The sequence below is a fragment of the Pseudophryne corroboree genome, chromosome 1 (genome assembly GCF_028390025.1).
Source record: "Pseudophryne corroboree isolate aPseCor3 chromosome 1, aPseCor3.hap2, whole genome shotgun sequence".
In the NCBI taxonomy this organism is placed as follows: Eukaryota; Metazoa; Chordata; class Amphibia; order Anura; family Myobatrachidae; genus Pseudophryne; species Pseudophryne corroboree.
This window is the reverse complement of record NC_086444.1, coordinates 630,002,435-630,016,392: the sequence shown is the minus strand read 5'-3', so window position 1 is coordinate 630,016,392 and position 13,958 is coordinate 630,002,435. Positions and strand designations below refer to the sequence as shown.

General features: G+C 45.8%; 1 protein-coding gene across 1 annotated transcript in view; it reads left to right on the top strand.

Moving 5' to 3' along the window:
• Nucleotides 1–13,958, top strand: part of COPE (COPI coat complex subunit epsilon) — a 79,505-nt gene that overhangs the window by 53,904 nt on the left and 11,643 nt on the right. Inside the window, exons 6-7 of the mRNA XM_063914537.1 lie at nt 9,830–9,911; nt 10,385–10,540. Of these exons, the coding sequence (XP_063770607.1) occupies nt 9,830–9,911; nt 10,385–10,540 (238 nt within the window). The remainder of the gene's footprint in view (nt 1–9,829; nt 9,912–10,384; nt 10,541–13,958) is intronic.

Genomic DNA, 13,958 nt, shown 5'->3' with positions numbered 1-13,958 from the left:
GCTGCAGATACAGAGCAGAGAGTGCTGAGCACCAGAGCAGAGAGCGCCACCGCAGGCATGGAGGAGAAACTGCATGGATTGTGACAGTGTGGCCTCCACGTGCCTGTATGACCTCCCTACAACGCCTGGGCATGCTCCTAAAGAGGTGGCGGATGGTCTCCTGAGGGATCTCCTCCCAGACCTGGACTAAAGCATCTGCTAACTCCTGGACAGTCTGTGGTGGATGGAGCGAGACATGATGTCCCAGATGTGCTCAATTGGATTCAGGTCTGGGGAACGGGCGGGCCAGTCCATAGCATCAATGCCTTCGTCTTGCAGGAACTGCTGACACACTCCAACCACATGAGGTCTAGCATTGTCTTGCATTAGGAGGAACCCAGGGCCAACCGCACCAGCATATGGTCTCACAAGGGGTCTGAGGATCTCATCTCTGTACCTAATGGCAGTCAGGGCTACCTCTGGCAAGCACATGGAGGGCTGTGCGGCCCCCCAAAGAAATGCCACCCCACACCATTACTGACCCACTGCGAAACCGGTCATGCTGGAGGATGTTGCAGGCAGCAGAACATCCTCCTTGGCGTCTCCAGACTCTGTCACGTCTGTCACATGTGCTCAGTGAGAACCTGCTTTCATCTGTGAAGAGCACAGGGCGCCAGTGGCGAATTTGCCAATCTTGGTGTTCTCTGGCAAATGCCAAACGTCCTGCACGGTGTTGGGTGAAGCACAACCCCCACCTGTGGACGTCGGGCCCTCATACCACCCTCATGGAGTCTGTTTCTGATCGTTTGAGTAGACACATGCACATTTGTGGCTTGCTGGAGGTCGTTTTGCAGGGCTCTGGCAGTGCTCCTCCTGTTCCTCCTTGCACAATGGCGGAGGTAGCGGTCGTGCTGCTGGGTTGTTGCCCTCCTACGGCCTCCTCCATGTCTCCTGATGTACTGGCCTGTCTCCTGGTAGCGCCTCCATGCTCTGGACACTACGCTGACAGACACAGCAAACCTTCTTGCTACAGCTCGCATTGATGTGCCATCCTGGATGAGCTGCACTACCTGAGTCACTTGTGTGGGTTGTAGACTCCGTCTCATGCTACCACTAGAGTGAAAGCACCACCAGCTTTCAAGTGACCAGAACATCAGCCAGAAAGCATAGGAGCTGAGAAGTGGTCTGTGGTCACCACCTGCAGAACTCCTTTATTGGGGGTGTCTTGCTAATTGCCTATAATTTCCACCTGTTGTCTATTCCATTTGCACAACAGCATGTGAAATTGTCAATCAGTGTTGCTTCCTCAGTGGACAGTTTGATTTCACAGAGTGTGATTGACTTGGAGTTACATTGTGTTGTTTAAGTGTTCCCTTTATTTTTTTGAGCAATGTATGTATGTCTATCTATCTATCTATCTATCTATCTATCACTAAATAGGAGAAGAAGCCCTCCAAGCGTGCCTCCATGATTAGGTGCAGTGTGACAGATATATCTGCCCCATCCCATCGGGATAACGTCACGCGCCAGCAGCAACTGGAAAGGCTAACCAACTGCACATGAGCTTGCCCTGTAATTAGAGAACGGTAAAGCATAGAACCGCAGCCACTAAAATATACCCCACCAAAGTGAAAGTAAAGGGCCCCATACACTAGAGTGATAATGCCCGATTTCAGCCCAATTCGGGCATTCAGCCTGATATATCGGCTGAAATCAGGCATTTTAGAGGTGTTCCCGAACCGATCCGATGTGCGTTCCCATGAGCATCGGATCCTCCAGATTGAATGTGCTGCACATTCAATCTGATCCGACCTGGGGGAATGTCTTGGGATCGTCCAGGATCGCCAAGATATATCGTATGCAAATGGGCAGCATACGATGTATCTTTGCCAATCCTGCCCCCTGGGAGGCTGCGACCACCTCCGACATGAGATCGTTGTAGTGTATGGGGCCCTTAAGAACAGTACCCGACACAATATAATTGACATAAAATAGAAAAAGAATAACGTTAAATGAAGAAAAGTAAAGGAATAACAATAAAAATGAAAACAGGCCACAAGAGGAATACAGGTTGAGTATCCCATATCCAAATATTCCGAAATACGGAATATTCCGAAATACAGACTTTTTTGAGTGAGATAGTGAAACTTTTGTTTTTTAATGGCTCGATGTACACAACCTTTGTTTAATACACAAAGTTATTAAAAATATTGTATTAAATGACTTTCAGGCTGTGTGTATAAGGTGTATATGAAACATAAATGAATTGTGTGAATGTAGACACACTTTGTTTAATGCACAAAGTTATAAAAAATATTGGCTAAAATTACCTTCAGGCTGTGTGTATAAGGTGTATATGTAACATAAATGCATTCTGTGCTTAGATTTAGGTCCCATCACCATGATATCTCATTATGATATGCAATTATTCCAAAATACGGAAAAATCCCATATCCAAAATACCTCTGGTCCCAAGCATTTTGGATAAGGGAGACTCAACCTGTAATAGCAAAATGCATTATGTACTGTGGCATATTGAAAAATGCAGTAACGTATCCTAGTAAAATGGCAACATCACAGAAATTAACTAATAAAGCATGTTCCAAGGACATCAAATAAACCTTAAGGGTACTTAAACTAATAGGGACCGATAGAAGAGTACCGTTAGGTAGCAGGACATAATACATTAGAGATCCTGTTAGTGCGTTTAGAAAAAGAGGGGGGGTGGAGGGATTAAGGTTTGGCTGCTGTAAAAAGCTGAAACCATTAAAGAGATAGCCCGGACATGAATGCTGAAAGTCACTTGAAAGCCAGAGGACTTCTTCATCGGGTTCTAAAGTTATACAGGGAAGATAGTACAAAGACTGTTCTGATAGAGGGTTTTCTTAAAGACACTGCATGATCCACTCCGGCTATTTTAAATTGTTCAAACTGGGGCGTAATCACTGAGTAACATTATCAACACTGTGTGCAATAACCACTCACTAAGGACAAATTTAATTCAAGATACTCCAAGTTATCTTATCACTTGCTACTCCTCTTCTCAGTTTTCCTTTTTATTGTTATTCCTTTACTTTTTTCTCTTGCGTCTTAGAGGATACTGGGGTCCATTTAGTACCATGGGGTATAGACGGGTCCACTAGGAGCCATGGGCACTTTAAGAGTTTGAGAGTGCGGGCTGGCTCCTCCCTCTATGCCCCTCCTACCAAATTCGGTTTAGAAAATCTGTCCGGAGGAGCCGGTCATGGTGAAGGAAGCTCCTGAAGGGTTTTCTGCATTTATTTTATGTTTGTTATTTTCAGACAGGGGTGGTTGGCCCCAGCCTACCTGCTTCTTGGGGCTTGGGGGGGGGGGACGGCCCAGCCTCTTGAAGGGTTAATGGTCCCGTTCACCGCTAACAGGACTTTGAGCTCCTGAGGGAACTATTCGTAAGCCCCACCACGGCGAGTGTACATTCCCGCAGCACGCCGCCACCCCTAACAGAGCCTGAAGAATGAAGAGTAGTGAGTATTGAGCCATAGTCCCGGTTGGTGGGGCGCCGGCCATTAAGGCGGCACGAGGGTACGTAGACGCACGACTTCTAAATGGGGCGGAATGTGTCTCCAGACACAGTACACAACTGCGTCTCAGTACACTGTACATGGTACCCATACTGACGACACAGCCTTAAAACGGTTTCTGGACATTTTAAGCACCAAATTCCTCAGCCAGTAAAAAAAAGCGGGAAGACTGCGTCCCATTGAAGGGGCGGGGCTTCACTATGAGAGGGTCCAGCCATTTTCCCTCTGCAGTGGACACAGATGCTGACTGACAGGGACGCGCAGCTCCTCTAGTGTGACTCCAAATTACCTCAGCGGTACCAGGGGGTCATAGCAGGGGAGGAGCAATTACTAGTGTACTAAGTCCTCTATCAGGGTACTTAGTCTGCGACCCGGCTAAGCTTACATTAGCAGTGGGGCTGGCTCCAAACAACTGTGTCTCCCTGAAGGGCTCTTTGTGGGTTAATTGTGCTTAACCTTTTCCTGTGTGTGTGTGTGTGTGTGTGTGTGTGTGTGTTGTCACATTTACATTATGTCAGGCAAAGAGTGTGTTTCTTGTACAGCGGAGTGTTCCTCTTAACCAGGGGGCTCACTGCTGGTTACTCAGGGTTCACAGAATAGCGGGACTGAACCAGAGTGGGTTAATTCTCTGAAAGGAATGATCTCCACTCTTTCTACAAAATTGTTCCGCAATGAGAAAGAGACGCAATACTGTGGATGAGTTTATGAGCAGAGACTCAGTCCCCAAAACAGGGTCTCAATCCCCTCCCATTTGTCCACAAAAGAGATCTCTGGCCCATGTCCCTGCAGTCTGACTCTGACGCTGAAGGATCAGACTTGGAGAAGGGTGAGGTAGACTTGGAGGGGGGGGGGGGTGGATGCAGCTCTGTCACAGGGAATAGAGGCTCTTGTAGAAGCTATCAGAGATGTTCAGCAAATTCCTGATAAGGTGTCAGAGGAGTGTGAGGATCTTATTTTAATGTAAAAAGAAGTTCTCAGTCACTTTTCCTGCGTCAAAGGAATTGATTACCCTGTTTGAAGAACCGTGGGTTTATCCTGATAAGAAATTTCAAATCCCTAAGAGGTTGCGCTCATCTTTTCCTTTTTCCTCTGGAGGATAGGAAAAAATGGGAAAATTCACTGATCGTGGACGCATCAGTCTCTAGGCTGTCACGAAAATTTGTATTGCCTGTCCCTGGTGGAGCCTCCATAAAAGATACGGCTCATCGTAAATCATTGTACACAGCTGTTGGGGTGGCCCAAAGACCCACTATTGCATGTGCGTGGATCATAAAAGCCATTGCAAAATGATCAGGTAACCTAATTGAGGGATTAGAGTCCTTGTCTAGGGGGGATGTTGTTTTACTCCAGCATATACAAGACTCTGCAAACTTTATGGTGGAAGCCATAAAAGTAACGCATGCACCACGGCTATGGCAATGTCGGCACGCAGGGGCTTGTGGCTACGCCAGTGGACTGCTGGCGCGGACTCCAGGAAAGGCGTGGAAGGCCTACCATTCATAGGAGAGGCCTTGTTTGGAGATGAGTAGACAAATGGATCTCCACAGCTACTGCGGGTAAGTCTACGTATTTTCCTTCCGCAGCCCCTCCCAACCAAGAAGACTTATTCAGCTTCTAAGTTAGTCCTCTCGGACGGCCAAGTTCAAGGGCAAATCCAGAGGTGCTTCTATGTCCTCAAGTGGCGCTAGAGGTAAACCACGCAAACCAGCACTTGCAGGTGCTCAGGAACAGAGCTCAGGCTCTGCTTCCTCAAAGACTTCAGCATGATGGTGGACTGCAATGCCTGGAAGACGGTCAGGCGGGAGCCCAACTACAATTCTTCAGTCAGATCTGGTCAAGTTCGTGCCAGTATCCCTGGGTCATAGATTCTATTTCCCAGGGCTACAGACTGGCGTTCCAAGAGCGGCAAGTATGACTTTACAGTATGCCATCCAAAAACTGGTACAGACTCAGGTCATTGTTCCAGTTCCAATAGAAACAAGAGAGTTGTGACTTGCGCCCTGTAGCAGCTTTGCACTAAAACCCTTTAGGAACACCACTCCTAAAATACATATACAACACAAATAGTAGAGTAATACACAAGCACCACTGTTCCTAAAGATATATCCAATTTCTGAGCCTTTATGCTGAATATTCAATGTTCTTCATGGGGTTCGCACCTCCAGACTGACCTCCTCTCAAGTGATGGTACACATATAAAGGTATCTTTTTCACACTGTTTCCGATTCCCCTTTCTTTCCTCTATGGTCACTATATCTCTCCTTGGAGACGCTCACCTCATACACGAGCCCTATATGCTCTGAAAGGTTTCTTTTATTAAGATCCTCATACAACACACCATATCCACCGTAATCTGAGTGCACCCTCTCCCTTATTACAGACGCTCACCTTGGGGCATAGCCCTATGTTCCTTGAAAGTTTCTTTCACTGCCTCCTTACTGGATGGTTATTGTGAGCGTTCTTGTCCTCTGTCCCAGATACTTAATTTTCATAAGTGTAGGTAGATATAATACGTCCAAAAATACAGGTAAAAAATGTATTCCAAAAAAATGAACATACAGTTTAAAAGCAACATAAAAACACACCCCTCAAAAAAGGCCGTCAAGGTTTGTCCCTCTATATTCCCCTAGGAAACCGATGGGAACAATTCCTCCCCAAAAAATATATTTTAAGCTCTTTAAGCTTCGGTCCTGGATAAGGGAAAATGAGAATAGAAAACAAAACCTTACAAAACCCCAGGTTGTAAGGTTTTGTTTTCTATTCTCATTTTCCCTTATCCAGGACCGAAGCTTAAAGAGCTTAAAATATATTATTTGGGAGGAATTGTTCCCATCGGTTTCTTAGGGGAATATAGAGGGACAAACCTAGACGGCCTTTTTTGAGGGGTGTGTTTTTATGTTGCTTTTAAACTGTATGTTCATTTTTTTGGAATAAATTTTTTACCTGTATTTTTGGACGTATTATATCTACCTACACTTATGAAAATTAAGTAAATGGGACAGAGGACAAAAAAAACGCTCACAATAACCATCCAGTGAAGGAGGCAGTGAAAGAAACCTTTCAAGGAACATAGGACTATGCCCCAAGGTGAGCGTCTGTAATAAGGGAGTGGGTGCACTCAGATTACGGTGGATATGGTGTGTTGTATGAGGATCTGAATAAAAGAAACCTTTCAGAGCATATAGGGCTCGTGTATGAGGTGAGCGTCTCCAAGGAGAGATATAGTGACCATAGAGGAAAGAAAGGGGAATCGGAAACAGTGTGAAAAGATACCTTTATATGTGTACCATCACTTGAGAGGAGGTCAGTCTGGAGGTGCGAACCCCATGGAGAACATTGAATATTCAGCATAAAGGCTCAGAAATTGGATATATCTTTAGGAACAGTGGCGCTTGTGTATTGTTCCAGTTCCACCTCATCTGCTCAACAAGGGGTACTATTCCAACTTGTTTGTAGTACCGAAACTAGACGGTTTGGTAAGACCGATTCTGAACCTCAAGTCTTTGAACCCGTACTTACGAGTGTTCAAATTCAAGATGGAGTCTCTGAGAGTGGTAATCTCAGGTCTGGAGGAGGGGGTATACCTAGTGTCTCTGGATATCAAGGATGCGTACCTTCACATTCCGATCTGGCCGCCTCATCAGGCTTATCTACGGTTTGCACTGCAGGACTGTCACTACCAGTTACAGGCCCAGGCCCCGCCCGTTGGTCTCTCCACGGCACCGAGGGTGTTCACCAAGGTGATGGTAGAGATGATGTTTCTACTCCGCAAACAGGGAGTGAACATAATTCCGTACCTGGACGACCTCCTGATAAAAGCACCGTCCAGGGAAAGGTTACTAGACAGCATTGATCTCTCAACCAAGCTCCTCCAGGATCACAGGTGGATTCTGAACCTTCCGAAATCTCACCTAGAGCCAACAAGGAGGCTCCCATTCCTGGGAATGATACTGGACACAGAGTCGCAGAAAGTGTTCCTTCCGTTGGAGAAGGCATTGGTGATCCAGTCGATGGTTCGGGACATCCTGAAGCCAACCCAGGTGTCTGTGCATCTGTGCATTCGCCTACTGGGGAAAATGGTGGCCTCTTACGAGTCTCTTCAATGTGGAAGGTTTCACGCAAGACCCTTCCAGCTCGATCTATCGGACAAATGGTCCGGATCGCATCTTCACATGCACCAGAGGATCAGTCTGTCGCCAAAAGCCAGGATCTCCCTTCTGTGGTGGCTACAGACTTCTCACCTCGTTGGAGGTTCGGAATTCAGAACTGGATTCTGTTAACCACAGACACAAGCCTCAGAGGTGGGTAGCAGTTTCAAGGAAGATGGTCTAGTCAGGAAGTCGTCCTTCAAATCAACATTCTGAAACTCAGGGCCATATACAACGCCCTTCTGCAGGCCTCACATCTTCTTCAAGATTGGGCCATTCAGGTCCAGTCGGACAATGTAACGGCAGTGACGTACATAAACTGGCAGGGCGGAACGAAGAGCAGAGCAGCAATGTCAGAGGTGTCAAGAATTCTCCTCTGGGCAGAAAGAAACGCTGTGGCGTTGTCAGCGGTCTTCATTCCGAGAGTAAACATTACCATCGTATTTGGAAGAAATACGTCTCTTGGTGTGAGAGCAGAAATTATTCTGCGGTGGAATTTCATCTGAGACGTTTCCTGCTCTTTCTGTAAGCAGGTGTGGATGTGGGCCTGCATCTTGGCTCCTTAAAAGTCCAGATTTTGGCCTTGTCCATTTTCTTTCAGAAACAATTGGCTTCTCTCACTGACGTTCAGACGTTCTTGAAAGGTGTCCTGCACATCCAACCTCCCTTTGTGCCTCCCTTGGCACCTTGGTATCTCAACGTGGTGCTGCAGTTCGTCCAATCAGACTGGTTTGAACCGTTACAGGAGGTGGGCGTAAAATATCTTAGCTTCAACAAGACGTGTGTCTGAGTTGGGGGCTTTGTCTCACAAAAGGCCCTACTTAATTTTCCATGAGGACTGAGCTGAACTCAGAACTCGTCAGCAATTTCTTCCTAAAGTGGAGTCTGCGTTTCACATAAACCAATCTATTGTGGTTCAGGTTGTCACCGACACTTCTGTTACTTCAAAGTCTTTGGATGTTGTGAGGGCTTTGAAGGTGTATGTGAAGCGAACAGCTTGTCACAGAAAAACAGACTTAATGTTTGTTCTTTATGATTCCAATAAGATTGGGTGTCCGGCTTTAATGCAGACAATTGCACGCTGGATCAGACTTACTATCCAGCATGCTTATTCCATGGCAGGTTTGCCATGTCCAAAATATGTACAGGCCCACTCTACTAGGTCGTGGGTTATTCCTGGGCGGCTGCCCGGGGTGTCTCGGCTTTACAGCTCTGCCGAGCAGCTACTTGGTCAGGTTCGAACACGTTTGCTAAGTTCTACCAGTTCGATACTTTGACCAAACTGAAGGTCCTCAGAGGACAATCAGTTCTGCAGGAACCTCAGCACTCTCCCACCCGGTTTGGGAGCTTTGGTACATCCCCATGGTACTAAATGGACCCCAGTATCCTCTAGGATGTAAGAGAAAATAGGATTTTAATTACCTACCGGTAAATCCTTTTCTCGCAGTCCGTAGAGGATACTTGGCGCCCGCCCAGTGCTTCGTTCTTCCTGCACTGTTACTTGGTTAAGTAATGTTGGTATAGCTGTTGCTGTTCCTGTTTCAAGTTTGGTTAGCTTGGCTTTCCTCTTGTTTCATGTGTGCTGGTTCGGAATCTCACCACTATCCTTCTCTCAAAGTATGTCCGTCTCCTCTGGCACAGTTTCCTAGACTGAGTCTGGTAGGAGGGGCATTGAGGGAGGAGCCAGCCCACACTATCAAATTCTTAAAGTGCCCATGGCTCCTAGAGGACCCGTCTATACTCCATGGTACTAAATGTACCCCAGTATCCTCTACGGACTACGAGAAAAGGATTTACCGGTAGGTATTTAAAATCCTTTTTATTTCACTCCCCTTATTCTTTCCATAATTTTTGCCAATTATAATGTGACCGGTACTGCTGCTACTTGTCACTTTAGTGGGGTTTATTTCAGCAGCTGCAATTCTGTGCTTTATTGTTCTCTCTTTACATTGCATGCGCAGTTGGTGAGCCTTTCTGGTTGCCTAGGTAGCCAAATGCTGCTGTGACATCATCCTGATGGGATGGGCACACGTCTGTGGTGCTGCTCCCCCGTCTTTTAGACATTCTTGGGCTTATCCTATTTATAAGCAAATTTGTGAATATTGACTTCTATATAATAATTATTTTCTGTTCCACAACCAGCAAGGAACTAAAGAAAATGGTGGACTTGGATGAAGATGCAACACTAACACAGCTGGCAACAGCATGGGTTAACATTGCCATGGTAAGATTTGGGCTTTGCATGGCTGTAGAAAGAAAATGGCATTTGGTTCCTCTTGAAAAACAAAATATCTGGTTACTCCTGGCAAAGGCCCCAAACTTCTCACCTAAGCTGTGTGGCATAGTCTGCTAACCAAAGCTTGCTGCTCTTGGCACTGCATTCAGACTTGTTTCTTCCCCAGTTTCTGTCCCTGTTTTATCTTGTATATCACCCTTCATTAAACTGAATCCTTGCCTTTACTATTTACTTTGTGATTTATAATTAACATATGCTAATGTTGTAAATATCTACTACCACCTAGTAAAACAGACAGGAAAACACTTCCTTGGTAGAGTTTCCCTGCATCTCACATAGCTAAAATGACTGTCTGAGTTTGCCATGATAGTCTGGTAATTCATGAATGTTTCATAGACTGAGACATCTTACACTATGTGTACTAGTGTATCTGTCATATCTGAGTCGGCTTTTTCTATTAGGGTGGAGATAAATTGCAGGACGCCTTCTACATTTTCCAAGAGATGTCTGATAAGTACTCCTCCACTCTCCTGCTGCTGAATGGACAGGCAACTTGTTACATGGGGCAAGGAAAGTGGGAGGACGCTGAAGGAGTCTTGCAGGAAGCTTTGGATAAGGTAAAGGTCCACTGTCACTTCTATAGTTTTTATAGTGTTCATTTTCTGAATGTACCTGTAATAACTGTTCACCTGAACCTTGTGTTTTTCTGTTGTGTGTATTACGTTGTGTTGGAAGAGAACTGTCAAAACATCCTATATAATAATAGGCTAACACTGCTCCTCCCCTCTATGGGGGGAATTAAGGTGTTGCTCTGTTTGGGCGTGCACAACCGCTGGCACTGACATTACTTTTTTTGTTGTTGTTGTTCTGTCATTTTAATAGGCCAATATCTAGAACTGGATATGTGCTTTTGCGAGTCTGGAAGCGAATGAAGTTATCATATTACATATTTTATGATAAAATTAGTAGTGTATTTGCTTCTGTGTGAAGTAGCACCACAATTGCTCTGGGCATGATGATGGACTGACTAGTATTTGTTTTCACATTTACGTATGTAAAATGCATTCAATAAACAACTGCAATTGCATAGATATTCAAAGTTGCAAAAATGACAAGCTATGTGCCAGTACCATATACAGCAGCTTTACATCAGACGTACAATACACTTCCTCACAATATTTTAGTTTACATTTTTTTTTTTTCAAATCTAAATTCACTCTTAAGATTCAATTAAAAGTTTTTTTTTGTTTTTTTTTCTTGAAGCAAGGCTGGTGGGACACAGGACCATGGGATTGCAGGCTGGGACTAGAGCTGGCACTTAAACTGTTGCAGTGTACAGGGTCCCAAATTCAGATCCCGCTGAGCTGTCAGTGACGGGTGGTCTTCAGTTTGCCGGCTGTCGGGATCCCGGCGCACAGTATACCGGCACCGGAATCCAGACAGCCGGCATAACGACACTTTTTCTCCCTCTTGGGGGTCCACGACCCCCCTGGAGGGAGAATAGATAGCGTGGCGCGCCACAGTGCCCGCAGCGTAGCAAGCGCAGCGAGCCCGCAAGGGGCTCATTGGCGCTCGCCCAGCTGTCGGGATTCCGGCGCCGGTATGCTGGTCACCGGGAGCCCGGCCGCCGGCATACCCTACTACACCAGTCAGTGACATTGGGGAATAGGGCCAGTTATCTTACTAAGTTCCTCTACCTATTTTCCAGTTGTCTGCTATGACATTGTACCAAGGGTCTTCTACAGAGGATCATCACCACTGTTATGTATGATAACATAGGGGGATATTCAATTATTGGAAAAGTCAGTTGGCTGTCTGTTTTTTTCCCTATCTAATAGACAGGAAAAAACAGACACCCAACCGACTTCTCAAACATTTGAATTCCCCCCATAATGTGCTCACCCATTCTGTTTTTTGGGTGGAGTTTATGGGTTCGCTATACCATACAGATGTGTCCCACTACAGTGTTGCTGCATATAGCAGCGTTCTATAGCGGGACTGCGATGTGTATGCAGCGTACGTATGCATCGCAAGCTGCTCCCGGCTCCCATTCACTTCAGTCTATAACTTTGCGAACGCATCGCAGTCACAGTATAAATGGACACATCTGTATCTGTATATACTGGGATCCTCTAAACCACATGAGAAAGAGTCTCCCTCCTTCAAATCGTCTTTTTCCCTTCTTTGGGTCTATCCATTCTTATCGGGAAGGCTTAGAAGGCGCCGGATAAACATTTTTATGTTGCTCGCAAATTTTGCTTCCAAAGTATTATGTCCAAGTGGAACTGCCTTCTCATGGTTGTCGCTGCAGTGGCATGTTTAGCTCACCACATGGTCCTTCCAGTTCAGGGTTCAGTATCCCTTAGGGATTCACTAGCTAAATCTTGGAAGGTTGTGTCAAGTATATTTTAATAGATTCTGTGGAGTCTATCCGAACTTTATACTAGCCTCGTTATGGGTTGCTTCAGCAATGGGGACTTCAGCCGGCAAATTCTTAGAGTGTCCTACTGATTCGCCCAGGGATTACCTACTGTATTTTAGTGGAACAGCTTTGCAGTACAGCTGTATGTGTGTGTAAGGCTGTGCTACACGGTGCTAAAGTAGTTTCCAATGTTTCAACTAAGGCTGTATTCGCTCCCACTGGCAGGAAAAGCACTTTTCTTCTGGTGGCTGATCTGGTTTCCAGGCTTTCACTCCTCCTTTCTGGGTGAAGTGTCCACTGTAAGTCTGCTACAGACCAATTCTTCCGCGGCGTGGGTTCGGCTTTAAAGGTAAATTTTTCGGGTGACACCCAGTGTACAGGGGCCAAGGCTCCAAAAAAGCATAGCAACTAACCGAGTCGACTTGTGACCAAGTTTGGTCACAAGTCGAAGGGTGGTAGCGAAACTGTTGAATGGAGTCCTCTTCAGACACCTGGGTTCTGGTCATCGTTTGTAATGGTTCCATCTTTGACCTCAGGGGTCCTCACCACCGCATTATTTGAAAAATCCAGTGGCATTGGACCAGGCTATCATTCCACTCCTCTCTGATGGCGTAATAGCTTTAGTTCCACCGCTGAAATGGAAACTGGGGTACCAATCCATCTTGTCCCTTGTTCAGAAACCGAACGGCTCATTCTGACTGATCTTAAATTTTGCTTCTTGAACACCAGGTTGTAGGCAGTTCTTTTTCAAGTGGAATCTTGGATCTGCAATCCACAGTATGGATGCCAACAAATATTTGGCCTCACTAGTAGTCAGGAAACATATCTTCACATTCTATTTTGGGCAGGTCATCCTTCTTTCCAGCAGGGTTGCTCATTTACTTGCCCTACTGTTCATTCTAATCGGTATAGCAATGGCTCGGCACATATTTCTTCAGCATCAGGTCAGTGATGGGGAGCTTGCAGTGCATAGAATGTATCACAATGATACTTTCTCTAGATATTCTGCTTGTGAAAGGCTATTCAACTTCACAGTTCCGAAACCACCTAGATCGCATGGTTCAAGTACTTCCGGATCACAGCTGGATTAAGAATTTTGGAAAATCTTGCATAATTCCTTGTCAGTGCCTTCAGTTCTAGGGGTGGTCTTCCCACCTCTCCCCAGTGTACTGGACTTGGTCATAATGGTGCTGTCGGAGTCTCATCCGTCAATCTTGTGGTGCATGAAGTTGTTGTTCACAATGGTCTTCACCTTTGAGACCAGTTCAAATTTAGTCGGACAACACCATGGCGGGGATACATGTGAGTCCTCACATAAGCCCAGAGAGCGCATCTGTGATGGCGAAGGCAGCCCAGATCTTTTTCTGGGCAGAGACCTTTGTTCGGACATTCTTAGCAGTGTTTATACCGGAAGTGGAAATTGACAAACAGACTACTTCAGTAAGTACCATGTTCCTCAAGGGGAAATGGTCTCTCAATCCAGTTGTCCTCCAACAGTTAGTTTGAAGTGGGCCCTTCAGCGAGTGGCTCTCATAACCTCTCGACACACATGTAGCAAATCTGTTTCCATTGATCCCAATATTGCTTCGGCTTCTCAAGCATGTCAAGGATTA